This window comes from Diplotaxodon limnothrissa, linkage group LG15 (genome assembly GCF_057381915.1).
Source record: "Diplotaxodon limnothrissa isolate DT_005_m linkage group LG15, D_limnothrissa_male_GT1.1, whole genome shotgun sequence".
NCBI classification, from domain to species: domain Eukaryota; kingdom Metazoa; phylum Chordata; class Actinopteri; order Cichliformes; family Cichlidae; genus Diplotaxodon; species Diplotaxodon limnothrissa.
In genome coordinates this window covers 17,062,162-17,088,807 of record NC_140610.1, presented here as the reverse complement: position 1 = coordinate 17,088,807, position 26,646 = coordinate 17,062,162, and the positions used below count along the sequence as shown (strand labels likewise).

General features: G+C 39.1%; 2 protein-coding genes across 6 annotated transcripts in view; one reads left to right on the top strand and one right to left on the bottom strand.

Annotated features, from left to right (window-relative positions):
- LOC146617337 (regulator of G protein signaling 6-like) overlaps nucleotides 1-8,383 on the top strand; it is a 97,083-nt gene extending 88,700 nt beyond the window's left edge. Inside the window, exons 12-17 of the mRNA XM_085372411.1 lie at nucleotides 725-835; nucleotides 3,403-3,528; nucleotides 5,519-5,705; nucleotides 6,933-7,022; nucleotides 7,554-7,607; nucleotides 8,333-8,383. Coding sequence (XP_085228537.1) covers nucleotides 725-835; nucleotides 3,403-3,528; nucleotides 5,519-5,705; nucleotides 6,933-7,022; nucleotides 7,554-7,607; nucleotides 8,333-8,383 — 619 coding nt within the window. The remainder of the gene's footprint in view (nucleotides 1-724; nucleotides 836-3,402; nucleotides 3,529-5,518; nucleotides 5,706-6,932; nucleotides 7,023-7,553; nucleotides 7,608-8,332) is intronic.
- Nucleotides 8,384-11,016: 2,633 nt separating this feature from the next.
- Nucleotides 11,017-26,646, bottom strand: part of lama2 (laminin, alpha 2) — a 228,480-nt gene continuing 212,850 nt past the window's right edge. For 4 of the 5 annotated variants that reach the window (XM_085372570.1, XM_085372572.1, XM_085372573.1 and 1 more), the window contains 11 exons: nucleotides 25,263-25,355; nucleotides 21,046-21,158; nucleotides 18,849-18,942; nucleotides 18,433-18,528; nucleotides 17,940-18,020; nucleotides 16,862-16,939; nucleotides 16,501-16,570; nucleotides 16,210-16,338; nucleotides 15,829-15,959; nucleotides 12,299-12,518; nucleotides 11,017-12,133 (listed from right to left, as the gene is read on the bottom strand). In XM_085372570.1, coding sequence (XP_085228696.1) covers nucleotides 11,973-12,133; nucleotides 12,299-12,518; nucleotides 15,829-15,959; nucleotides 16,210-16,338; nucleotides 16,501-16,570; nucleotides 16,862-16,939; nucleotides 17,940-18,020; nucleotides 18,433-18,528; nucleotides 18,849-18,942; nucleotides 21,046-21,158; nucleotides 25,263-25,355 — 1,266 coding nt within the window. In that variant the 3' untranslated portion in view covers nucleotides 11,017-11,972. The remainder of the gene's footprint in view (nucleotides 12,134-12,298; nucleotides 12,519-15,828; nucleotides 15,960-16,209; nucleotides 16,339-16,500; nucleotides 16,571-16,861; nucleotides 16,940-17,939; nucleotides 18,021-18,432; nucleotides 18,529-18,848; nucleotides 18,943-21,045; nucleotides 21,159-25,262; nucleotides 25,356-26,646) is intronic. The other variant, XM_085372571.1, reaches the window with a different exon arrangement.

Sequence of the window (26,646 nt, the reverse complement as noted above, 5' to 3'; positions counted from 1 at the left end):
CTTATCTTGCCCATTGCTGTTACAGAATGTACCGTATATTGTATTGAGCTTCTATAACTTCTGTTGGCCTGGTGTCTATGATTTTTATGGATCCTGGTATCTGGAATTGCATTTATTTGTTAGTCAATTTAAAACTTTCTGGAATCAGCATCAAAAATAAAAGGTCTGGAAACACATAAGTAAATGGAGTTTCTGCAGTTTTTTTGTAATTTTTATAATTTTGTTTTTCTTTTTATGTATATAGCTCATATTTTCATGTGTTGTAATATGTAAATCAAAAAGTCATATTTAGATATAATGAAGCTTTTGTACCGTAGGGTTAGAAGGATATTACTGCTGTAAAGAGAAGAAGTTGTGTGTTTTTCCTCGCCTTCGTACAGCTTGAGGTCATGCGTTGGCAGTGCAGCGAAGTTGTAGTACATACATTTGTATGTTATTGGGGATTCTTGCATTATTGTTTAATCTGTGAGAAGGAAAATATTTTCTGCACAGTGTTGCTGTTGTTGTGAAGGACATTCTGCTTCACTCTGTCTCTCACTTACCGTTTGTCTCAGACTACTCAGGACATCAGTTTCTTAATTTTACTGCAGAAAAACATGCGGTTCACTATTAACATTTACCTCAAATCATCAGCATGTCACTGCTGTCTCTAAACATATGATAAGCTAATGCCTCCTTTCCTTTGTCATGTGTGTCCATGTGTGTTGTTGCTGTTGTGTGTCAGTCTGATAGCCTACACTGAGCAGTACTTGGAGTATGACCCATTTGTGACATCACCTGAACCATCCAACCCCTGGACCAGCGATGACCCCACTTTCTGGGATTTGGAGGCTAGGTACGATCACTGTCAGTGGATATGTCAAGATGTCTCTGCGTGCTGTTTTGTTGTTGTTTTCATAATCATGGTATTTTTAGAGGAAACTGTTTGCACTGATTATTTTAAAATAATTTATTTTTCTGTTGTTGGGCTCTGTAACCTATAACCTTCCTTTTTGCCTTTTGGTGTGTAAATCTCAAAACCAATTTCACATAGAGCCCATAGGGGAAGGGAATTCTTTTCAAGGACACCTATTCAACGCTTTTTTAAACAATCTCAGGTGTGTGCAGTGTGAAAGCTCACACTGCACCCCCCTTTGGAAGTAAATATCAAACAGACCGAAACCAATCTCACAAAAGGCAAATTCAAGTGTGAACGCACTCCATGTGCTGCCCTTGATCATATAGTTGCTGACAGCAGGCAAGTCCTGACAAAGTCGTTGAAGAAACGATTGTTGATGATCGGCTTTCATTCCAAAGTATTTCTTTTTGCTACTTATCAGCTTATTTTAACCCTGATTTGCAACTCAAAAATTTAAACGATCTGGATAATCAGAAATTTCACTGCACAATTCTCCTAACTTAAATGCTAAATGGTCTTTGAAAACTCGAAGCACCATCTTACTGCTGTAACAAGCCTCATTCACATACACATAAATACAAGTGCTTTTTCCCGACATTCAAACACACTTTGTTGCATCAGGGGGCAACTTTAGTATCTTGGATAAGTTTGTAAGAATTTTTTTTGTTTTATATATAAAATAACATTTTAAAATTCCCCTCTCACCCCTGCGGGCGGTCTATCCTTCAAGCTCGGATCCTCTACCAGAGGTGCAGTAACTTAACTGTTCCTAGGACTGCGCTCTTCTAGGGCAGAGTTCTCCGATGTTGTTCCTGAGCAATGTTCCATCTAAGCTGCGCGCGTGCACAATTGCGTACTGCTGGCACAGTCTCTGCGCACAAAAAATCTGCGTTGGGCACAAAAAAAAAAATCTAACCTGACTTGGAATTAAAGTAAATACTTCTGTTTTGCAGTGTTAGTCAGTAAGTGACTGGCTGCTCCCTTATGGGATTAGAACAATGCCTCCTTATCCCCAGTCCAGCCAATAATACGATTCACATTCGTATATACGCAGCTGATCAACATCGTTGACAGGCTATGAAAACCCTCCTTGCTTGGAGCTTCCTTGTCTTGATGTCAGTGGCTTCTATCTCCTGTTTTGGCCATCTTATTAGTTTGGTAGCTCAGTCCCCTCAGTTCTGACCACCTTCATCTCTAGCCCGAATGACATTCCGATGCCATTGCTGCTGGTGTGGATCAGTGGATCGATATCCCGTTCTTGGCATACAACTTGATGAAATCCACAGGAGGATAGCTGACAACTCAATTCCGTATCCATAGTGTGTTCAGACATATGCAGAACAGCAGTGGTCCTCCTCATGTATTGATCCATCTTAGCACACAGTCAGGTCAAGCTTCACCATGATCCTATCTTTCAGGACTCTCGCACTCAAGGAGACGGATACCTGCTTGGGTGGGGGGGTCATGATATCTACCCCCTGACCTGTTGTCCTGGCTCCCTGTTGCCATAACATGTGTGTTGTACCTCGTCAGTCTCTAGCTTTGAGAACAGTCCTTTCTTCTAAATGTTGGAACACTGAGCTACTAGTTGTTTCGCTGTCAATGTGGATGTTGGGTATCGGCATGACTTCATATAGCATGGAGGGTCAAGCCTAAGACCCTTACTGGATACAGACGCCCCAGGTGGGAATCAAACGTGTGACTCACGCTCTAGAGGCGTGTAGCTGCTATACAGGCATGATTTTTTTTCTTGTAAAGCCAAAGTGTGACTGACCGAGTACTGATCAAGCACTAATTGCTTTGGCAGAGAACTTTTGAACTAGTGACGGACATTTACAGATCACTCAGCCCAAATCAAAGAAAACACATATAAGACCGATCAAACAAATGAACTGCCTTGCTACCAAATTATTAAACATAAAGAAAAGTAGTGCTCTCAACAAGGTGCACTATGATTGGAACTGCTGAATACGCAGGAATTCATTAGATCAGACACATGATCACTGTGCCTAATGTAGCTTAATAATTCATCTGAATTGATTAATTGCAGGATAAGAGAACATATTCCCTGCAGAGATTGTAATGATTGGATTTCAGATGAGCACTGTCATAATGTGCAGCTTTTCATAAACCAGTATCACATCCACATCAGACCTTTTTGTGAGTCCCAAAGATCAGGAGGATTTTGCAGTTTTAATGTCTCATCTCTATCTTCATCTTTCCTCTGTTTTCACTTTTTAGATCTGTCCACACTTTCCCAGCTGTAATTAAGTCTCAGACACTAGTTTCATTCTTTATTTTTTTAAGGACATTGTAACTATTGTCAAAAACATATTGAAAGTAGAGTTTTGTGAATACTACAGATTTTTCAGCTTAATTTGAGGGGAACACAAATATATTGCACTGATAATTTTGGAACCACAGATATTTTTATAGAGGGGCTGCAATATACATATATACATATATAACAATAAACTGCCAATCCCTATCTCCATCTTTCCTAGTAAGGAGCCCAGTCAGCAGAGGGTGAAGAAGTGGGGCTTCTCTTTGGAGGACGCCTTGAAAGATCCAGCAGGGCAGGAGCTTTTCCTCAAGTTTCTAGAATCAGAGTTTAGCTCAGAGAATCTCAGGTGAGCAAAATATATTTCAGTCATCACTGTTGTATGCTGAAGTGATATTTTCCTGCTCTTTTTAACCATGCTGTACTGAACTCAATTAATGAAGAAAGGCAAGTAGTGCACAAGCACAGATTTTGTGGTGAATTTTTAAAGGCAGCTTATTCTGCATTATAACAAATCCTCTGTGCTTCATAGGATAACATTTAAGACATTCAGTTGGACATTTGTGCAGCTCCCCTTTAACAACGTGAGGAGAGTATAAGAGTCGATCAAAAGCTTTCACTTCCATGAAAATAGGCAGAAATTATTTCTTCTTGGCAACCTCATTGTTCCAACCTACCATTTCAACCCACTTGGAACATGGAAGAGCAATCAAGTGAAGGTTTGCCAGTTTTTAGATACCTAGAACACTTAAAGAGAAGCGCACAAACCACACTAAAATTCTGCTCATCGAAATTTCAGGAAAAGAAAAGAGTATTAGAAAGGAGCAATACTGAGCTACAATGTTATGCAGATGTATCTCTTCTAGTATTTTTTTTTTACTCTGTTGGATAAATCTAAGATAAAAACAGTTTTTGAAAGGTCTTATCACCATAAACAACAATGTTGTATCGAAGAGAAGAAAAAGATGCAGCCTTACAACTCTGATAAAAATAACAAGACTGAGCTAATGAGGTACACATCAATTTTCTTAACTGCTCATTCAATTAAAAGTCATAGCAGCAGCAGTAGAGCCTGTCCCAGCTGGCTCTGCTGGGTGAGGTGCAGAGTACACAACGTGCCCTACCACAGGGCCTCTTTAAACAGACAACCACACTCCTCCTATGCATTTAAGACGTAATTTAAGTTGTCGTGCCTTAAAGGAAAGATTCAAAGGGAAATAAGATTTCACAGAACTACTTTACTTCTGTCTACACATCAAAAACAGAGTTGTAGAGCACCGGCAGTAAGCATACTAAGAGAAACCGCTAGCCCGAAGATCCATCACACGTCACAAAACATTTCAAAACTCGTGTTTTTAGGCTCATGGCAACTTTTCCTCAATCTGTCTGTTTAATTTTTAAGTCCATGAATGTTTTTGATTTCTTTGACTTGTTCTTGTAATGGTTTACAGCTCACATTAAATACAAATTTACACACTAGGCACTGTCATATTTAGTCCCTTATGCACCTATGCAGCAATAAGTGGGTGTTTTATAGTGTGTGGGTGGGAGAGAGAGATGAGGCATCTCTGAAATCTAGTGAGAGAGACAGAAACGTGTTAGGAATAAGAGTCTGGGGATGAACTGATACTATGGAGGTTGTTGATACTTCTGAGCCAGGGGGAGATCCACTACAGAGAAAAAACACACACACATAAGCAGGGTGAGATGCAGAGCGGGAGGGCATACACTCACATCGCTGTTCACCCTTCAGCTACGCCACCAGTCTCCTCACCTCCATCTATTGTTCTCTTCTTCTGGACCCTTAATTGCTTTTGGTTTTATGAGGGAGCTTTTGGAGGAGTGGCACAGAAAGAGAGAGTGTCAGTTATTGAGAAATAGAGAGTGAGTGAGCAAAGCACACCCCAGAGGTGCTTTGCTCTATATTGCTAAACCAGTCCACAGATCAATATAGATAGAAACTAATATTGCAGGCAGTCTGCTTCTCTGCTGCCCCTGGTATTTAACACAGTTTAAGTTTTTTCTCTGTGTCAATATTTAAAAGAAAATTATTCTCGTGTGTCGTCGAGGAAAGGAGGAGAAAGTTTTAAGAGCATTTTAGAAAGAAAGAAATCAAATACATGTAAGTCAATGTTCTGGATACTGACATGTTTCGAGAAAACTATGTTTGCTTTGCAGGAAGGTTTCACTTTTAATTTTACCGCTCTAATCATACAGAAAGCTTTCACTGTCCTAAACTCGCTAATCTATCTAAAGATAAGTTATCACCAGTTACATGTTTAGCATGCAGATTTAAAGGTCTATGCCACTGATGTGTGTTTCTGTTTGTGTTGTTGCAGGTTCTGGCTGGCTGTGCAGGAATTAAAGAGGATACCTCAGCACGAAGTTGCACAGAGGGCACAGGACATCTGGGCAGAGTTCCTGGCAGAGGGAGCGCCCAGCTCTATTAACCTGGACTCCCACAGTTACGAACGCACCAGCCAAAACCTGAAAGACCCTGGACGATACAGCTACGAAGATGCACAGGTGAGAAGCAGAGGAGCATGCAGTGCATTTGAGCTCAAGTAAAATTATTTGAACTTGAAAATTATAAAACCAGTCGGACTTCACAGGGTTTTAAAGTGGAGCTGATGTAACAATATATCAACCTCTTTAAACCTACATATAGAAATTATATGACTGGGAAAAAAAGAACCTGCTCTTAAAATCCTGTCCAGATTTATGCAACTTTTTGGCAAATGCCAGCTGAAATTTGTCTGGCTGAACTGAGAATTAGTGGTACTCATAAATAATAAAAGGTGAACTACAATACTAAGTGAATCCTAGAAAAGGAGTCATTTAGCAAATTGCATTTATTTCAGTTAGCCTCATTCTGTTCTCTCACTACTGAGAAAAATGTCCCTACTTTTGATCAGTGATTGCAACACATTTACACTGCAAATACACACCTCATATCCTTTGGAGTGACTTTTGAAAAAGTAAAGCAGACAGGCAAACTTACATAGCAAGGCCCCAGCCAGTCAGCAGATTTGAACCCAGGACCTTTTTGCTGGGAAACAACAATGCTAACTAATGCACCGCCATGCTTCTGAAGTTTAATTCTAAATGACCTAATTGTGTGACTGGTTGTCTGTCTCTGTGTTAGACCTGCAATAGACTGTTGACCTATACTATGACAGCTGGGATAAGCTTCAGTAATTTCCTGTGTATCAGGATTCCCCAGTTATGTGACTGACTCCAAATAGGCCTGCTTGAGGTCAAGAGTATTACCACAAGGCTCTATTCTACATTCCAACTTAAGTTGGTTATATCTCTGTGGGTTTTCTGTGCTTCTTTCAGAAGCTCTGCCCCACACTATTGTCTGCTCCATTTGTCTTTCTTACATGCTTCACCAGTATCAACTAATGGGTCTATATTGTGGAGTGATTTCCAGAGAATACGTCTCATTGGGAGATAGATGGGCGGGGGGGTACTGGGCGCTGCGTAGCATCTATTAAATTCCGTCTCGTGTCACAGGCTTAAATGGGACGAGTTAAACAAAGAAAAGATTTCTCCTGTCAGTTACCTGGCAGTGTGCCTCAATCATCCTCTCCCACTGAGAGGGTCTTGTTCAGTTTACTCTGCTTGAGTTGGCAAGTTTTGTACATCATCGACACATAGTTATATATAAACATAGCAGAATTGCACCGCCATCCTTCCGACGCAAACTTCTCCTTCTTACTTGCTGTGTATCCCATCTTTCTGACCTCTAAGGACCACATCTACAAGCTGATGAAAAGTGACAGCTATTCACGTTTCCTGCGCTCCAACCTGTACCAGGACCTTCTGATGGCGAGGAAGAAAGTAAGTGACTGTGTCATCTATTTATGAATTACTCTCTGTGGACATACAGAAGCTGTATCATTGAACATTAGCATCAGTGAAGCTGAGACTAAGGCAGGCTCCCCGACTTTACTTGGTAGAGATAAGTGGACCAGTCTTTATGACTTAATGACTGCTCAAAGTGCACACACAGCACTGTAACAGTCACACACCATGAGATACAGTATAATTTGTGAATATGTCAAAGGGCATTTTGACATGTTTGACACTGGATTGATGGGCAACCTGCCTCTAGCAGGGCCAGCTATGAGGCATGAGGGGTGCACCGCATTCGGTCAGCTAAATTGCTGAGACGACTGCTAACAGCCCTTTTTAGAAAAGAAAGTGGAATACGGCATAGTATTTTCCAGCAATTACTGTAATATCAGTAATGTTTAAAAATATGCCTGCAATCTTGTGCAATTTTTGCGAACTGACTCTGAAAGTGAAAGATGCAATTTTGGCTTCGAAAGAGTTGAACTCTCACACTCTTTACTTTTTGCTCGACTCTAGCCTGAAACGGAGCAGGGCCGACGCACCTCCCTGGAGAAGTTCACTCGCAGTGTGGTGAGTGTCCCGCTGCGTCTGGTTTTAATTATTACAGCTACTTTATCAAACTTTTTTTTAATTGTACATCTGTGCTAAAGTATTTTTTGTAGTCATTAGATACTTTTGCAGCTACAAAGGACATTTACTTTTTTAAAACAATGGTTTAAAAGAATGGCGTATTGAGTAATAAAGGACTGTCCATTGTACAAATTAGTTTGCCTAACTGCGTGACTGCAAATGAGGGAAGAGGCAGGATGCAGGCAAAACAATTACAATGTAAAATTACAGCTAAGCGGTTTGAGTGATTTCTGTATTCTTCAGTGTTCCCTTTGGGGTGCCATTTGCCATGTGTTGCCATGTTTGTTTTTGCTTTATGAAATGCATTATTTCTTTCAGTTCAATAGATGAAGCCTTTGGTTTGCAAAGACATGGAACTGTGACCAAACTATGCATTTCTCTGCAGACACATTATGAGCTTGATATCAAAGAAGAAGAAAAAAACGTTATTTAAGTCTTATTGGACTTCATATGGCAAGCTTGGAGCTCCCTAAGGCACCTCTCATTGCATTACTGTCCCCCCCCCCTTTTTTTTTCAGGGCTAATATAATGTATTCTCACCTTGAGATTTAATATATTTTTGCAGACAAAGCTCTATATGCATGCAGGTCATCCTTCTTCTTTTTCTCCTTAGCTCCTTAGAAATCTTGAGAATAAAACTTTAAACTATGACTCTTCTTTTCCAGGGCAAGTCATTGACAGGCAAACGACTGACGGGTCTCATGCAGTCGTCCTGACAAGGCCTGGATGAAGAATAGGTGGAACCATACCCAGAAGAGCTGCTTACCTATGGGAAGCAGGTGGAAAAGGACCCTGGGGTGTGCTTGTGTAGCTATGGGAGGTGGATAAGCACGCCAAACAAGCTTACACCACTGGATTGGACTACTACCACATGTGAAACTCACCTCAGATCAGTTCAAGCGGACCGACAGCATGCAATAAGTCACCAGACCTGACACCAGTGCTGTCACAGTGTAGATGATAAACAATGCTACTCCTCTTAGGAAGTTTCTACAAAAATCACCTGTACTAAGGAAAGCCGGGCTCAGTTGTTTCTCTCTATCTACTCTCATGTTAATATAGTAGCTGAAGAGGCTATTGCTTTTACTTTCAGTGATATAAACACGGAATGCTTGAATGCCTTGACAGATGTCAAACGAGACTTAGATTAAATGCTGTAGCTAGCTGTTTTATCTCATCATTCACTACGATGATATAAGGGAATGAAACACTGGGAGCAGTTTACAGATGCTTGACTGCCAGGTGGTGTAGTACACTGAACTTATGATTGACTAAAGCTTTTAGATCAACTTACTATTGTATGACACAAGATATGCCTCTGTATGTCCAATGCCGATTTACTTGGTTACAGTGTGCGCTCACATTTAAATCAGCACACTTGCTGCTTTTGTCTGTCTCCCTGCACTTATAGCTGTGTAATGTAGTACTGTAGTTGGTACAATAGTATGTGTTAGTATGTGCAACAGTAGCTACTAATACTGAAGTTAGTACAAGCACAAGCTGAAATGTCTGCTTTTAAATTCAAGTAAAGGGCACCAAACACGAAGGCCACACGTATCCTGGAAAGCTAACCAAAATCAGTGTTGACCTGATCATTTGGACATATTCTTAATCTACAAATCAATAATTACTTTGCCCTAAACATATGTTGTGGACACCCAGAGGTGAACATCTTGTCATAAAAAGGTGAGTTGGTAGGTTTACAAACAGTTGTATTGCTTTAAACGGGTGGGTGGATAAAGGTTAGGCTTTACTCTATCTTCTAAACATTCCACTGCAGGCGGCCACAGTAATGTTTATTTGGCTGACTTCTTACCATTCTTCACTTTGTGTAAAGATGACAATAAAAGAGGAATGCACAATAAAGACGGAGTTTTGGACCCTTATGTCAGCATGTCCATTTCTTCTTACAGGGAAAATGCATCAGATGACACTTTCAATAAAATCTCAGAATAAATGCATGTAACATGTAACAGGTGCATCTTTGCACTTTGTAGTTACATACTGCCCCCTAGTGTCCGTTGGGTAGTAAGTACTGGTTAAACGTCTCACTTTCTGTCATTTGCTGGCACGTGGAGCAAAACCATTACAGCTGGGCAACAAGTACGCTTTAGAAATGTACTATTAAAACCTAAATGTTAAACAGTGCAGCTTTAAAGTGTTGTCGCTCTTGAATTTGATGCTTGGGAAATAAAGACTGATTATTACATCTAATGCTACAAAGAGCTTTTAGTATCTTGCCATCTTAGTAATAGCTGTGAAGTGCAATAGCGCCATCTGGTGGGCATTTTATTAAGAAACGGTACATTTTTTTTTCTCTTTTCTATTATTATCTTCCTCCTGTAAGTCAGTCTTATATTAATCTTCATCAAACAAGTATGACTACTGTTTTATTCCGATAGTCTCCATGTTATATTTGAATAAGGCATATCTTTTTTTAGATTTCCCTCTATACACCACTACAGTGGGTTTCAAATCCAGCAATATGTGATTCAAGTGCAGACTTTCAGCTTTAATTCATGAGGTTCAGCAAAAGTATTAGAAATATTTTGAGAGGCTCAAAAGTATTTTGACAATTGACAAGAAGTTTGAGACTGTTGCCTTGTTATTCCATGACAAACACTCGACCCACCTCTGGTTAATTCCAAATGTTGAACTTCATTTTGGTAACTGAGACTGTCAATATGACACCCAAACAGATGTCAGTGCAGGTAAAGGACTTTGACCTTAAGGTCAAAGTCACTGATATTCATAACTTGTCTGAGATTTTTACTAGATGCACCTGTAGTATTGATTTAGACATCGTACACTGCCTCAATCTCAAGTTATTGTGTTCACAAAGTTAACGGCAATACCCTATCAGCAATTTACAGTCAAGAGGTAAAAATGAGTGACTGGCCAAATTATTATGGATCTAACTGTACACTTCCTGGATAAAACCATTTTGTCCCGAGTATCAAATTTTTTATTTTACTTTTATATTTTAGTGATTCGTTAGTGTATGTTCTACATATAGTTGTAAAGCTTTAAGTGCATACTCAAGTTTTGTGGGAGAGATCAAAACACTTAAATGTTTCTTGTGCATTATTGCTTAAAAACATTGATCAAAAATTCAGACGTTCTAAACCGTTTTTTAGAAAAGAAGGTATACGAAGAACAGACAGGAAAAAAAAAAAACAAATCCTGGTGCAACTGTTTCCAAGATAAAAGACAAAACTGAACTTATTCAAAACACCAAAAAATATCCCAAAAAGCAGCACCTGAGTACTGTAAGCACATGTATTGCAATGCAGGATTTTAATACTTTAGATGACAAACTGAAACACAGTGAGACTCACTTCATAGCCATTACAAATTTATTGATCAGAGCTTCACATTGTGCGCAGGTCTGATAATAAACTGACAACTTCTTAGTAGATGTTTAAGGTTATATTTGAAGAACTGGGATGGGTGGAGTGTAAAAGCGAAGCTTTCGATTTACCGTTCGATCCACGTCCCTACCCTCATCCTATGGTCATGAGCTGTGGGTAGCGACCAAAAGCGAGAGAAGCGGCAGAAATGGACTTCCTCCGAAGGGTGGCTGGCCTCTCCCTTAGAGATAGGGTGAGAAGTTCAGCCATCCAGCAGGGGCTCAGAATAGAACCGCTGCTCCTCCAAAGGAGGCAGTTGAGGCGATTCGGGCATCTGGCTAGGATGCCTACTGGATGTTTTGGGCATGTCCCACCGGGAGGAGGCACTAGGGCAGACCCAGGACATGCTGGGGAGATTATAACTCTCGGCTGGTCTGGCAACACCTTGGTGTTCCTCTAGACAAGCTGGAGGAGATGGCTAGGGAGAGGGAGGATTCCTTAGGCTGTTGCCCCCACGACTCAGCCCCAGATAAGCGGAAGAAGATGGATAGATTGATGGACGAATTTGGTACTTTAAAAATCACACTGAGCAATAGCATGTTGGTAGCATCAGAATAATTGTTTGGTTAGACTTGTTGTTGTTTATATTTCAATTTGAGTGAAGAAAAACGCTCAGAAAGACATTTTTGATGTTACAATGCAAAAAGTGTAGCTGAGCTGGGCACTTATTTTTTAGGTACTTACACCAAACAAATGAATTGTGAGTAGAATTAATGAATGGCTGTAAAGGTACACTAATTTGGGAATAGAGAAACGTGTCACGAGTTGCAGGACTTAAAAGAGTAATGACTACACAGCTAACACACAAATTCACTCTGAGGAAATGGGTCAACACATAAATTGGCATTAGGTCCCTTGGGAAAGCTGAGACCTTATTGAAAAGCAGTAAGGAGAATTAGGCAGCGACAGCGGGACAGGAAAGAGGCTGGACTCCTCTAATCTCCAGAGCCTTGTTGAAGTGCACCTCCATGGTCTTGGAAGACTTGGTGATCTTCAGGTTTCTTATACAACCATGAAAAGAGGTGCTGGTAGAAAGAGCTGCCTGGTGAACTCCAGCTGAGACAGAAACAAAAACACATAATCAAATTTACTCCATAATCCCTGAACAGGCTCTTCTCCTGTAACAAGTATGTTTTCTATATATGCTAACAACAATTCATATGTGTTGGCATGTTTCTTTACATTTGTCCAAGTATCATTTTAGGTAGGTGGCATTCATACCAGGATATCCTCCAACATATATGGGGTCGCTGGTGTCACAGGTGACAGAGTGTGCATACGGACTGGCTGCATCGCTCTGCTTCCCATCAACCACCAGCTCCAGCTTGTTCCGTTTCTTGGTGGCGGTGACGGAGTGCCACTGTCCATCACAGAAGCCTTCTCCCTGAGGAACGTGCACTGCCGTAAAGCGCCCAGCTCCATTGTCAACATGGAAGAGCAGCTAAGAGGGAGGGAAAGGCACATGGAAACAACAAACAAGCTTACTGCATGTAGTCAAACTAATTTCATAATTCTTCGAAATTCTTTGAAATTAGTTTGTGAAAAGTTTTATAAAGTTTTCACAAAAAATACTAAGTAAAAATTACTTTTTGTGACAAGTTTATGTAAAAAAATAAAACCCTCAATTTGTGGAGATGGACCAAGAACATGTTTGATAGTCCCAAACCTCACAACTGAAAAAGCTTTCTCTCTGGAGGTTTTTTCCCTTTATGTTATTTTTGCTATTTTTTAAGGTTTTTTTAAGATCAAATTTGTATCAATGTCCTTTTCCTCTAAGCAGCATTTATTTTATTTTACAATGGACTAAAATCTTAAAAAAGGACAAGTGTTTAATTCTTCTGTTGCTTCTTATTTCCGGGCCTGCTTCCAGCACAAGGTTTAACATTCCTGTTGATTTTAAAACAGATTTATGTTTTCTTCATTTGAACATACATAGTTTATGTGCTATGGTTATGCTTAGCATTTGAGCACATTCTAATATTATAGTTTAATTTGAAATCTGGTTAGGCAAATCTATTACAAATACAGATATTAGTGTTGATGGGTATTATATGTATATAGGACTGAGTGACCTAAAAAAGTCAGGGGTATTATAATATTTGGCAAAAACTCTGAATCAGTGAGTTTTTGATCATTTCAGTTTTTGGTACTTGATCCTTTGAATCCCTCCAGATTACACTTGGCTACTCCAGAACATCCTCAGTTGTCAGAAGTGCACTACCCTCTTTAATGAAGCTTTTATTAAAAGGGAATTTTAAGTAAATGGTTCTTATGGAAGACTTGAATTGGAATAATTTAAGTTTGCTGTGACTCTCTAAATCAATTTCAGATTACTGACAACTAATTCAAGATATCCAGGAAATTTTTAATGCTAGAACCGCCAAAGAGGTCACTTAGCGTTAACTTATTTATTTATCGCAATCGTTCCACATTAATGTCCAGCAGCTTCGGTTGTTGCTAATGACGACGACCTTCTGTTATGATTTTGTTGCAGAAAGAGCAGAGCCATGGATAATTTTCAAACAAGATATAAAACATGTTTACTGAACAAAATATATATATTAAAAGTTGAGATACTCACTTATATTACAACGTTTACATATGCTGGATTCTTTCTATAACTGAGCACTGAGATTTATTACAAACCTTAAAGCGTTTACCTGCCACTGTACATTGTGTGCTTGTGCTGGGAGGTCTGTTTGTCATTTCATAGCCTCAGCCACTGGTACATTCTTATTTTTAAGGTCTTATTTATATGGTCTGCGCCTGTCTTACTGACTTCCATTAATCAAAAAATTGTGGGAATTACTTTTATTGATTTTTCAGGGTTTATTGGTGATGACATTTATACATTTTGGTTGCTTTTGTATTTTATTTTTATTGTTTTTATTTTAGAGTACTTAACTTGTGTATTTTTTTCTGTGTGTTACCAGTTTTTTGCAACTTCACTGCTGTATTTCTTGCCTAGAAAACTAACACACTTGTAAAAGAGATTTTTGATCTCAATAGTTATACTGTCCTGCTTAAATAAGTAAAAAAGTCAGTGTTTAACCGCTTAATATATCTGTAATATTATAATGTGAGTTTTTAAATATGTGCATTTCACACAAATATTATTCCTTTATACTACAGTCCATTATACTACAGTCAGGTTAGTGAAGTTTTTAAAGTGTGTGGCACGCCCCACTGGAGTTCTGACAGGTGGGGCGCAAGTTACCTGGCAGAAAAGTCATGCAGAACTAATGTTTAACATCAGAATCACTTTTACGGTGGAAAGAAACAAGAAATTTGCAGCAGTTACGTTAATAATATGCGCATCCGCTGCATCCCTGAAAAGCTGCACGCAGCCACGCGTGTAATTCAACAGCCGCAATAAAGAAGTGTAGTGAAAAGTGCGAACATGTGGTTGTGTCTGTCGTCCATCGTTTACAGTGGTGCCAAAACCCAGGATTGGGCTGCATGTTCGCACTATATTGCGCCTGTCGACTTACACACGCGAATGCAGCTTTTCGGCTACAGCCTACACATATCAACAACAACAACAGGACCCAGTTCATTCTGTCCTAAGCTGGGGAGACGTGACTGGGGATGCCGCACAGGTGCGTCCATCTCCCCCGCAGCCACGCCCCAGTGCACGCCCCGCCGCAGCTCTGCTGTCAAAAACAGGCTGACTGCAGCCTTTAAGAGTGAATAGCATTAAACTCTCACTAAATTATATATTTTTCACCTCTGTTCACAAGTTTCTGGGGATTTCTTTTTTTATAAGACTAAGACTGAATTTTATTTTTCTATGTCTGGCAATGTTCACATTCTGTTTAACTTTTTACCTTTTTGAAGAAGTGGTGCAGACTAAAAGTTAAGAAATAGTTGTTTGAAATGAAAGTTGTTTGTTTAAAACAAAAATTACTGAATGATTCATTGTGAATGAGTTTATTATCTAAATAAAGTTGCAGCCAGGCTTTTCTGTCATTATTTTGTTTAGATGGGGCTTGAAAGTATTTCTTCTTGCCACGTGGGGAATGATGTAAAAAGTTTGAGAACCACTGCGCAGTGCAACAGTGGCTGGAAATTGCAACATTAACAAAATTATTAAGACCATGTACAATGAAACTGAAAGCGGCCAATTCAAACATGGCTGCTATGTCTGTGACCATAATTGCACCAAACGGTGTCAGTCTGCAACTGAATGGCTTCAATGTGTTAATTACATGCAATCTGTTTGTAATAATCGCAAATCTGTTACACAGAAATTCACATTAAGTACTTATGTTGAAAGTCCAGCCAGAACTTCATAGATCTGAAACTAAAATTCAGGAGTTCATGATGTCTGTGATTTAATTGTAATATGGCAATGGAAGCAGTTGGCAACCGGTTCAGTAGAGTCCCTCAGTGTGTCTAACAACAGGAAACTTATTGTGGAACACGTCACAGACAAATTGCGCTCATTGGTGCAAAGTGACCAAGATTGATTGCAATGTGTTGGCAATTTTTCTGCATTTATAAATCAGACAGTAGCAAAGATTTACTGCTGATAAATCTGTCAGAAATGATTACCCAAAGGTTAAGGGCATTGCATGTTCAACCTCTGGACAACCAGCTGGTCACCACAACTACTTGCATTCAGTCAGCAAAGGTGAAAAAAATCCAGTGCAATCCCTGCTGTTTTTTTCTAGTCACAAGGAGGGTCTTATCCTATATTTACTATACACACTATATTTGGTGCGACTGAGCCATAAATGAGTGTTGCGTACCTTGCCATCGACAATTTCTAGCCCCAGTCCATCATTGCCTTGATTACTGACTGCCAAAAGCACTCCACTGGTTCTGCTGGTTCGGAACTCTAATGCTATGGACACATCCAGACCCACTCTATAGGATGAGACTAGATAAAGACAAAGAGTAACTGTTGGTGAGAAATGGAAGGCACATTTTGTACAAAGACATTCCAATAAGTAAAATTTATTCAGATCAATATATAATAAAATAAAATAAAACAGCAAAAGAACCAAAATCAGGTCATTGCTAGGTAATTTATATGCATGTACAACATGACCAGGAAAAAAATGAAATAAAACAAAAAAATCCCAGCCTTATGTTCCCCTTTCATGTACATGCTCTGAGCGTCATCTCACCTGCTTTTAGAAAGCCAGTGCCCTCAAAATAAGTGCCCGTCTCAGTAGCAACGAAGCACCTTCCAACCATATGACTGGATGTGGGTGTGGCCATGTCTAGTTTAAAGTCAATCATGGACTCAGAAGAACCTTGATAGAACGAGAGCAAGTTAATAAAAACTATTTGGGCACATTCAAAAATAACATCTCGTATATCAAGCTGTTACACTATTCTTTTGAGAAAAAAACACAACAAAACAAAAGAGACATTAAAACCAATAGGCACTCATTAAATACAATACAAACCATTACCTGAAACACCTCCTACAGGGCTTCCAGCCACCCTAAGGTCACGAATACATCCATTGATACTATAGAGAATCTTGATGAAGAAAAAAAAAGAGTTGATAAAAATGGCTTTCGTTGAACAAAAATCACTCAAAATCTGACTGATACTAACTTCAGTCCTCGAAAACTGGATAATCATGCTAGAAGTTCTTAATTTTTATACTGAAATGACACTCAAGCTATTTCAGTTAATCGAAAACAACTAAACTGACAACAAACAAGTGAAGCACCGAAAAAAAAATATGATGGCATGTGTTGACATGCAATGAAAGACTTATTACCTATTTTTAAATGGTGTGTGCGTGTGTGTGTGCGTGTGTTTTACCGGTCCTATTCGTTTTGTGGTATAGTTTTGTGGTAATCCGCCAACGTACAGAATCCCCACCACATCTAACAGGTCAGCCTGGCAACAAGAACACAGTTCATTAACGCAATATTTTTGCAGTGCTCACAGTCACTTTGACACACAATTTCATCTCTATTAGTACAGATAATAAAAGCAATTCTGTCTGTCTGCGTCCTACATTATTGATTATTACAATAATGTGTCTCGAGATGACCATGTCAAGGTGATGTAGCAGAGAAAATTGACAAGACACAAAAATACAGCATAAAAATATAAAATTAGAAATGCAAACAGTGAAAACACCCCCTTGCTGGGCCACAGTTTAAAGTCCAAATATGAACAAATATTTCCTCTCCCAATGCAACATGCAAAGAGTCTTTTCTGATGCTTCCTCTGTGATTTTTTTCCTTTGTGCTACGCAGTGTTGTAAAACACTTCATTTTGGTTTCCTGCACTGCTGTGTACAACATCTTTGACATAAATCATTGTGAAACTTTGTGTTAGCCACAGTTTAAGTTCATGATTTACTGAATGACATAATGGCAAGAGTTTGACTACCTCATTGTGACGATAGAGGGCAGAAACAGGACTTGGGCTCAGTGATGCAAGTTCAACTTTTAATTCTAGGTTTCAATGTTATGGAGCTGGTTCTCTTAGCGTGTACATCACTATGGACACTTACGGATTGATGCTTACAGCTTAGATACTCTGTTTAACCTCTTCATATTTCTGAAATATTATAGTGTAAGTTTTTCATAAAATACACGCTGTGCAGCCAGCAGACGCTGCCAACACCACTTCTTTCACGTAAATGTGCTTGTAGCTAGATATCAAACCCCTAGGTTGACTTATTGTTTGGCAGGACTGCCAGTGTTAAGAAGCTAGATAAGGAATAACACCTTGGATGTATAAACTTCATTTATAGTACAGGTCCAAGGACTATTTCTGATGTCACTGACAAGTAATGAGTAACGTATGAGAAGCGGAGTTTGAGCAAATTACGGCTTTTGCAGGTCATGCATTGTGTTATGCTACATGTATGAGTTATTCTGAGCACCTTCTTTGGACTTGACATCATTTTTTGGAACCGCCTATTCACAATAAGCGTGGCTCTCTGCCTGTCACGCGTTACGCTGATCTAGGAACAAAAACCAGAGACAGAGAGAGAACAAAAAGGAAGTAGACATGGTGAAGTAACTGAATCACAAGCATCCGATAGTTTCATCAATGACTAAAACGTTGCCTTGGACGCATGAAGACTGACAACTTGTCTTTACGTGCTGTGACTTTTTCAATGTGTTCATTGCAGTGTAACACAAATTGTTATTCCTAATAAGGAAAGTGCAGATTTTCTATTATAAACAATTCTTTTAAGAGCTATAAAACAACAAGCAACAGAACTTTTATTATTGCAGTTAAGCTCTTGAAACAGTAAAGATTTTGAATCTTATCATAATGTTGCATACAAGATGTCATGCAGATCAAATCCAGACAGGAGATGCTGTTCAAATAATTGAAGAAATGTGTTAAAAACTTAAGAACTGTTGTACCTTATGCCAGCTTCCATCATTGATGGAGTATGGGACACAGTCAGATATGTTTCCATGGCCAAGATCATAACCCAGACAAACCTGACCATTCTTGATCTTAAAGAATAAAAAAGGGTTTTCATGATAGATGAAGGAGAATAACAAGCAGACATGTAAAACAGAGTACATACAGCTTTAGCCTCTATACAGTTCTACAGCACAGACAGAAATCAAACTGGAAATTTATCAGGTGAAACCTTTTAAGTTGTAAAAGCAGTTCAGAGTGTGTACCTACTGGGCCTAATTTGGAAATCAAACACACAAAGAGCAAACTTTATATCCCTTTATGAGATTAAGTCTTAAACTAAAAAAATACTACAGGACAAACAGCAGTAGAGAAACAACTAAAAACACCTGCCAGTATATTAGATAGTTACCTGTATGGAAACAAAGTCAGCATGGTTGATTCTTGCCATGTAGAAAATAAGACCGGATGACTCCTTTGTCCTCAGCTCAAACTCAATTTTCAGTCTGTGGAGAAAAAAACCCCACAACAAACAAACACAGGAATACATTGTAGTATAGTTGCAAGACAGGGTTTCTGAATTGTCAAGGCAAACAGGATCTGACTAAACTGATGACACACTTGTATTTTTTGTAATCACACAGACTCAGACCAGAAGAAAGAAAGAAATGAACCTCTTCATTAATGATTTCTCTTAAGGCTAACTGGAGAGAGGGAGGTGGCTGTAGAGCTGTGAGGCTCTTTAAATAAAAACATGGAGTCTTCTTACTGACATCGCCTGCTCTCTAAAGAAAGATACGTCGGTTTGAACCAAGGACCTAAAAGGAGCATCATAGAAAAACTGTATGTGAAGCATCAAAAGCATATTTAAGTCCCTGGGTGTTTAGAAATCCACAATAAGAAACTGTGTATAAATAGAGGAAATACAGGACTGTTGCTACTCTCCTGGAAGCTGGCATCCACCATATATCCTGAAGTCCTAGTGAAGAAGAACTCAAGCATAACAGGAAAAAAAACAGATGCATAAATCATTACAACTTGCTAGAGTTCACATTTAGAATTTAAGTTAATGAAAACCATTGCACGACCACATTGTGGCATGTTTTAGGTTTGCAAGAGATCTTTCAGGCTTTGCTACTTAAGCACCTGGATTCCTTGCAATCATTGTGCCTTGTAGCCTGTGACTCTGAAGTTACTGTAGGAGCAGTCCAAAAAGATCACAACCTAAAGCAACCATGAACAGCCTAAAGAACAAATGAATGGTTGAAAACAAAGAAATAAAGAGTCAAAAAAGCCTACGTGAAATATGTGACTGATGCTACTGATGCAAAAAGACATTACTAAATTCTAATACTAAGAGTTCGCGTGAGACAGGAAATCTTAAAGGACTGTGACCAGTTTCTGTTAATATCTTAGTCAAACGATTCGATTGATTGAGATCAGGGCATACAGCATACAAAATAATGTCTAGTATGTTCTTTGACTGTACCATTTCAATATTTCAAACCATATTTTACACCCCAAAGATTTACATTAGTAATTGTCTTTAGTTCTGCATAGCCTTGATTATTACAAGAAGTGTTTCTAAGGACAAACTTAAGTTTGAAGAGTTCAATATCTGAGTCAGGTTTGTGTTTTCTAGCACTGACAGATACACAGAGTAATGGATACATGGTGATTTACTTGGACAGCAGGCTGCCTTGCAGCTTAGGGAGCATGTGAAGTAATTAAATGTTACAAGTGTGATTCTTAAAACAGTCAGAGACACTGCCCAAGACACAAATCCCTTGTTTGCACAGACCACCAGGACAACAACTAAAGCATACTCAGACCTTCGCCTTGTTTGTAGAGTGTGTTTTTTTTTTGTTACTGTCAGTTTGCTGTGGACCAGAAGGGTTGTTCTGATGGCTGGTCCAGCCAACATGTTCATTTTTTTAAGATGTTGTTTCTTATACAGTAGATTTTGACCCGGTGTACACCTTTCTGTTTGTAGGAATCACATCCTGCCAAAACTACCGCTCACTTCTGCTTTTTATTTATTTATTTAGAAATGTGCTCCGTACTGCAGATCACACACACGTATCTGGGGTTGCTATGTTAACTATGTTACAGGTGGTGGGGTTATCCTGTAGCTACATTTGTAACTGGGGTGACTAACTTTTACAGTATTTTCTTTTTATGCTGCTTCATCCAACTATGTAATTATTCAGAAAAACATTAAGGGCATATCATCTGTAATAATGACATACTTACAATGTGCTTCAAATGCACACAGTTCTACTTGCATATTACAATTTCTTACTAAGGTGATCATGCAACTGTTACTTTATAATATTTGAATATTTCCTCCCATTGCACATTTTTCTTTACAGTAAATAATTTGCAATAAACTCAAATTGATTGAGATGAATATTTTCATTGCAATTACATCCAAGTTTCAGACAATACTACAAAGGTTTGTCTCATCTATGACAGCTACTGCATAACTCCACTGTAAAAACCTAAATTCCACAAAGCAGCACTGTCTACATGTTTGCCAAGAACCATTAAAAAAATAAATAACTCAAATCCATTATTCATTTGAAAAAGCTCATTTGCTTTGAACATACTTGTCTCTGACATTGTTGTCATCAAAGGCGAAGCTCATGTGGCTGTTTCTGGTCAATCCAAACTGATAGGCCTTCTCAAGTGCTGCTGGGGCCACAGCTGATGCACATGATTCCTGGAGATTGGGACATAACATCTCAGTTACAGTGACAAGGTCTCACCGCACCGCTTCAATTGGCTCTTGTCAACGTGAACCCTAACACCCAGGCAGAACACATGCCAATCACACTAATAGGGTTCGTTCTTCTGATCTGCAAGGGCTCGCAGGGTTGGCAGGTCACGATGACGCACCAAACAGGACTTTACATAAGAAATCATTGAAAATGTTTGAAAAAAAATCACTTTAAAGGCACAGTAGTTTTTAGATGGGGTATTTATGATGTAATTTTAAAACTCTAATTTAAACAATACAGTCAATTAAAAATATTCTGATTGTCAAACACAGTATAGTCCAGTATAACATTCTCAATCTTTTGCACTGCTGCTATGTTATGGACCATGAAACCCAAGGTGTGCGTATCATCATAGGTAGGTTCAGATCCTTCCAATAAGCCTGTGGTTAAGTGGTTAAGAAAACGGGAGACTGGATGCTTGTCATGCTTATCAATTATGTTCTTCATCACATCAAAACAGCTGGTCACATGGCAGATTTGGTGTTTTGCTATGGAACATGGAATCGTCTAATTTTTAGGACCCCTGTGCATGTTTTGATTTCATCTAAACCAGGCATCACAGCTGTTTTCTCTTAATAATAATAATAATAATAATAATAATGGATTGCATTTATATAGCGCTTTTCGAGGCCCTCTTTACAATTCCACTATTCATTCTTGAATTGCTTTAGCTGTATATTATTTTAGTAACTTATTCAATTAGTGTTTATGTGCTCTCTCTTCCCGCACTCTGCAGTTCAGTCAACAACCACCAGGTGTCATTGTTGTATCTCACACCATCTTATTTTAGGCCTTCCAAGACATTTCTCTTTTCTGCTTGCTTCTATTTAATCCCTCCTCACTCTTATACCTCTTCTCCTTTTCCTCCTTGTCAAAGTCTTTATTTTTCCCTAATTTCATGATGCCCACCTATCCTCCCATCTGCTGCTTTCATTTTCCCTCCACTCCTGCATACTTTTATCTTGCTTCTTCATTTTCCTTACTTTATTTATTCCTTCCGTTGTCCTCACTTTTACAATTACTTTATTTCCCCACAATTATTCCCTCTGCTTTCATATTTTCCTATACTAGCATCAGATGCAACTTTACTTTGTTGGTTACTCTAAAACAATATCCAATTTTACCTTCTCCTTTTTAAAAAAAATGATACCTCCTTTATTTTTGTCTGCTTGTCTCAAAACTCAAAACATCTGTCTTTTTCCCCCTATAATGCTCATCTTCACTGGTTTATATTTCTTATTCATTTTTTCAGTCTAAGTCTCCTGTAGTATTCTTCGTCCTTTGTGCTCCCATCATCTGCTTTACCATCTTTGCCTCTCCTCCCACCCACCCAGTTTTCCTTTCTTCCCTCTCCTCCTGCTGTCTGTACCAGCATGTACCGATAAATCCCACTCATTCCACATTCTTTTACCGTACATGGTTTTTCTTCTGCTTTGTTCTTCCCAAACTGTACTGATCTTCTATTTCCCTCAACTTTCTCCACTTTTCTACACCTCTTTTTTTGGCTTTTACTTACCAAACCCTCTGCTCCCATCGTACCCTCCTGTCATTGTCCTCTCTCTCTACTTCTTGCTTTACTTCTTGTCCTTGGCCCTTATCTGTTTCCCTCTATTTTTTATTATCTTACACTTCTATCTTGTCTCACTTACAGTCACCTGAAGTCCTTCCGTTTTGCTTCTACTTCATTTTGTTACCTTGTATCACCTCTAATAGTCTCTCCAGATCTAGACTAGTCTTCTGTTCACACCTCAGTATCTGGTCTTTCCTTTGTCCCCCCGCCCCCTAATTCCCCCCCCCCCCCCCCCCCTTCCAAAAGCTTCACCCTCTAGTTTGTGTCTCTCCTCTTTTGAATATACAGTAATGCCTATTAAGTGATAAAGGTACTTTGCCATACTTCAAGTGTGAGTGCGTGACAAAGTTAGCAAGAGAGAGAGGATCTGAGACGACTGAGTGTATGTGTGTCTCAATCTCCAATCCTCTCTTGTTCCCTTTCAAGTGAAGACATTCCCCACACCGTGACCTTGCTTTGTTACAGCTGACACTCACCTCTTATCACTCTCTGTCCCCATATCCGCTCCTCCTCTTCAACCTCAGTCTTTTTCCTCTTTCTTATTCTTCCCCTATCTAACAAAAGGCAGACGTCACTTGCTCAGAAGTCCTTTACTTCCCTCTCCTTTCATTCTTTTCCCACTTCCTCTCCTCCGTCTTTCCATTAAGCCAACAAAAGCTGAGCGCCACTCTGTTGAGAAAGACTCTCCCTTTTCGTTGCACCTTTTCTCTCTTCCCTCTTGTCTTTCTTCTATCCTTTTCCATCCTCCTCTTCTTCCCTTCCTTTCTCTCATCCCTTCTGCGTATTTCCATTAAGCTAACAATGGGAAGACGGTCTTCCATTCAGGTCTTTGGTTGGAGGTCACACCAATAGAATCTGTCCTTTAGCCAGAAATTTATGTGTATATGTATATATATATATATATATATATATATATATATATATATATATATATATATATATATGTGTGTGTGTGTGTGTGTCTGTGACGAGTGAAGATGAGCCTGTGTGTGTAGGTAAGAGTTTCCACCACTTTCTATAGTTATAAAGTCTATACTGTGCTTACTGTATTTCAGCCACTGGAAAAAAGTTTTTAGGAACAAGAACTGCAGAACAAACTGATCTGGGATAATAGCTTTACAGGTGTAAAATACATACTACTTATGTGGTAGTTTGCTGGTCTGGAGCATTCAGGTACGTGTTAAAAACAATGGCACAATCACAGGAGTGAAAATTCCCCTCTAGGTCCAACTGCGCAATGTTTAGAGAAAGTGAAGGAAAAGAGAAAAGACTTAACAAGTATGGCTTATTTGGAACGGTTGTCAGGAAAAAGTCTTAAGCTTGCAACTGCAACAGGAAAGCAATCCCAAGCACAGCAGCAAATCTACAACAGAATGGCCGAAGAAGAAATGAACCAAGATGTTGCAATGGCCAACTCAATGACCAGACCTCAACCTGACTGAAATGCTATGGTGGGACGAAGAGAAGAGTGGGCCAGGATTCCTCCACAACAATGTGAGATACTGTTAAATGCATATAGATGATTATTATTCCAAGGTATTGCTGCTAAAGGTTGTTCTACAAGCTACCAAGTCACGATGCGGTCATTCTTAGTCTTTCACAGGAGTACCCAGAATCCTGTGAACCTTTGTTTTTTTCTGTTTATTTAGTTTTTATCATTCATGCGCTCTTTTTTACCATGAAAACAGAGACATTTCTCAATTTGATTATCTCAGGTCTTTCAGATTTTCCCTGCCACGCTGTCTTTAAATGAAACTGAATCCCAGAGACCACAAAATTGATGGAACACACAAAATAAATGCTGAACACTCCCCTCAGTGAATGTCATCTCTTTTGCCAATGCGTTGAAGTCAGTCAACAAGGTTAATTTCAGCTGATAAACTGGTGCATCCCAAACTATAACAGATACACCATCGGAATATCAAACAAGAAAGTCCCTCTTCTTCTCAGTACCTAATGTTAAGGGCTCTCGAACAAAGCACTTAACCCTCAGCTGCTCTGGCAGAGGTGGTCAGTCACTGCCAGTTGAGGGCTGTGTTTGCACCAATTTCTCTGCCTGGCCTCAAGTAGCAGACAGATAGAAGAGAACCTTGGGTCAGTCTCATGATAACTTGTTAGCCTAAGGCCAAAGAAGGAATGATGCCATGGGTGGAGTAAACACAAGGTTACTCTCCAGTCCACTAAATCTGTGTCTGAGAATAGTTACCAACAACTGTTTAATGTCTCTCTCTCTCTCTCTGAATAGTGTCTGCTAACTAGCGCTTCTAGAAAATAATACAGTTTTTATTTCTGAAAGATTAAATTATTTATTTGTCATCTTCTCTTTTTTTTGGATCATGTCTTCAGTATGAATGGACAAGTTTTGGGCTTGCAAGCCACAGAGGAAATCACAAAATCTGAGTGACACAATCTTACACTTGACTTAATAATAGCAAACCAGTACTGAGTTCGTGTGTTTGCATGTGTGTGTGTGTACCACATCTGAGCTGGGTTTCTGTTTATCACTGGACGGTGCTACAGTAGCAGGTGCACGGGTTGCAGCAGCAGGTAGGGAAGGGGACGTAGCCTCCTGCAAGTCAGCAGTTGGAGAGTTGGAAGGAAGCAGATTAGTGGCAGCCAGAGAGACAGAATGATGACAGAGCAGATGATAATGCCAAAAAGCAACGGTTCCCATTCCTTATAGACTCTTACCATAGTTTCTTCTAACAGATGAATAGATCAAGGCCTATTTCTAGTTTTTTGGGTTTTTTTAAAGAAAAAGTCTAATTTTGCAGCTGAAAATATAGCCTGTTTAACATTATTAATGTTGCAGCTCAGTGTAAATGAAGGAAATTATAGACCTGAGATTTAAAAAGCTAATTAGAGGCAGTTGTCACATTATCAATCAAAATGCAAAGAGAAAAAGGAAAATGCTCAAATTAAAGTCTGAGTTATATTTTTCAGAGGTTCACTGAGGCCTATGGAGCCTCTTTGACCCCTCACTTGGTACTCGGTGACTATCAGAAGAATCACAAATACAGAAGCCGTGACAGAGAAGTGGGAAGTAAAGACGCTCTTTTCATTCATACGCATGCTGAGTTGTTGTGTTCTGTCAACTGTGATTCAACCAGTGTTTACTTCTTCATTTTGACAAAATCCTCCTACTGCTGATGAAAAATTCATGTCACAACCTGTGTGCAGAGCTCCATTGCTTAATCATTTGAAAACAATGTGCTAATAGCCAAAATTGTGCCGTTCAATTTTTAAAAACTGTTTTTCGATAGTGAAAACATGTCAATATTTTAACAGTGTTGTATCCAGTACAAGACAAAAATGGCAGTAATGAAGTTTTCTATAGTATCTGCTGTATACTACATTATGATGTTAATTTAACAGACTTCTCTAGGAGTCAAGAGTCTTAACAAAGCACCAAACAAACAAAGCATGACATATATAAATACACATAAAAAAACCACCCTAATAACACTTAATGTGTAGATGAGAACTCAGAACTGTGGCTTTTACAGCCTGCAGTCTAAATCATAAAATCAGATGAATTCTCAGCCCATAAAGCAACAAACCAGAATTATAGCTAGGATAGGAGAGTTCTTTGGCTCTGTGCTTGAAGATCAATGTTCCTTAAGAGGTGTAGTTTAGCAGCTAACTGGGTAACTGATAACCTATGCCTGCTGTAAGCCATATATGTGAAATATATATCTTGCCTAACCCGGTGCTAAGAGTGTAAAAATGACTGACTTTACCGCCTGCCAGCTTCTTAGAATAGTGGCTAAATGTTAGCTCAGAGTGTTTGGCTCCTCTGCACTCATAAAGCATTAATTGTATGCACAGTTAGCCTAGCATAATGCCATGGCTCCACTCTG